This window comes from Elephantulus edwardii, unplaced genomic scaffold, assembly GCF_000299155.1.
Source record: "Elephantulus edwardii isolate Elephantulus edwardi_28Jun2011 unplaced genomic scaffold, EleEdw1.0 scaffold00282, whole genome shotgun sequence".
Lineage (NCBI taxonomy): Eukaryota > Metazoa > Chordata > Mammalia > Macroscelidea > Macroscelididae > Elephantulus > Elephantulus edwardii.
In genome coordinates, this window is record NW_006400032.1 from 2211152 (window position 1) to 2212759 (window position 1608).

At 41.3% G+C, this 1608-nt stretch overlaps 1 protein-coding gene across 1 annotated transcript in view; it reads left to right on the plus strand.

Annotated features, from left to right (window-relative positions):
* CPQ (carboxypeptidase Q) overlaps positions 1-1608 on the plus strand; it is a 500522-nt gene that overhangs the window by 360092 nt on the left and 138822 nt on the right. The window contains exon 5 of the mRNA XM_006900354.1: positions 1337-1428. Coding sequence (XP_006900416.1) covers positions 1337-1428 — 92 coding nt within the window. The remainder of the gene's footprint in view (positions 1-1336; positions 1429-1608) is intronic.

Here is a 1608-nt window from a genome sequence, read left to right on the forward strand (position 1 = left end):
TGTGTGTGTGTGTGTGTGTGTAGATGTTTGTATAAGTATGTGTTTTTTTATGTGTGATATAGAAAGTTTAGAAACAAAGTCTCCTTGTAGCTAAATTTTTTGGAGCTGACTTAGTCACTTAAAAAATTATACTGATTGAAATATCTCAGCTACAAAAGAACAAATACTGCGTAGTGCCACTGTTCTAAAACAGGACTGACATCAGGGTTAGGAGGAGACTGAGCAAGATGGATAAATTTTGTATACTGCATTGAAGCAGATGAGGAAGAGAACTGTTTAAAAGCAATCTAAGATTAGGTATTATTGTCATGACAGGAGTCCAGAATGAAGGCTACATAGAGGAGTAGACTTGGGGGGGAGGGATTGTATAACAATGGAAGAATTTTTCTTTTACTTTTCAAAGAGAAGAGTGAACTGAAGGGAGGAAGAGTTGGCAGGGAGAAAAGTGCAACAATGAATAAATGGAAATCTAAAGTATCTGTAAATGTTCATTAAAATTAATAATAATTTTTAAAAAATGGTTCTAACTTCAGGATACAAATTAGTATTTCCCAAGTCATTGTGACTGTCACTGAGTTGTTTTTGCAGCTATTCACTGCCCTTGAGTTGCAACCAGCTCATAGCTGACCCTTAACTGGTTTTTCAAAGTTTGTAAAATCCATGGGAAGAGATTGCCCATTTTTCTCTCTCAGATCTCCTAGTTGATTTGAATCACCAGCGAGGCTAAGTCTTTGGGTTCGGAGAATAGCTTCCTGCTGACAAGCCCCCAGATTTACCATTGTAAATCTTCAATTAAATTTCATTTACCTCAAGTGACTAACCTTGTAGTTCTAAGTAGGTACCAAAAGAGAATGGCTATGAACAGTTACTACATTATTGCTCACAGCATGGCTGGCTAGCTATCCTGGTAGAATTAGGCTGAGAAGTAATCTCCTACTCGCTTTACCGTAGAGTCGAGACAAACCACTCATTTCTGTGATCTCCACAGAGACTCCCTAACTTCCTCTTCTGGACATTATCTCCTGTCCCACTGAACTTGGCCATGCAGTGGGTCTACTGGACAAGACATCCAGTTTAGTGTGATTGGACGCTCTCTCTTTCCATGTCTTGCAGACGTCATCTGTCACAACCTCTTCCTCCTTCTTCCTTTCCCTGGAGATCAGCCCTGAGGCTACTACTTCGCTGTGTCCTCTAAATGAGTTTGCCAACCCCCGCAAGGAATGTGTGTCTCTAACTCTGTCATCTTTCCAGTATAGAGAGGCAGATCTCGACCAGTTTTTCCAAAATCTTAATACAACTGATGGATTCCATGTTTTATTTTACTCATTTTGCCCAGGGTTGCGCCCAAAGAGGACTCTGCGCTTGGTGCTGTGGACTGCAGAGGAGCAGGGTGGCTTGGGTGCTCTCCAGTATTACCAGTTGCACAAGGTAAGAGCAGGGCTTGCTGGGCATTTGCAAACATAGACCAAAATCCACTTAACATACCAACACTTTGACACAGATTGACCCTGGCATACACCCCCCACAAACTTCATCCAGCTCTGCAAATGAGAGGGGTCTAATGAGCTGAGAAAACTGTGGTGTAGAGCAAAGAGCTTTCTTATTTTT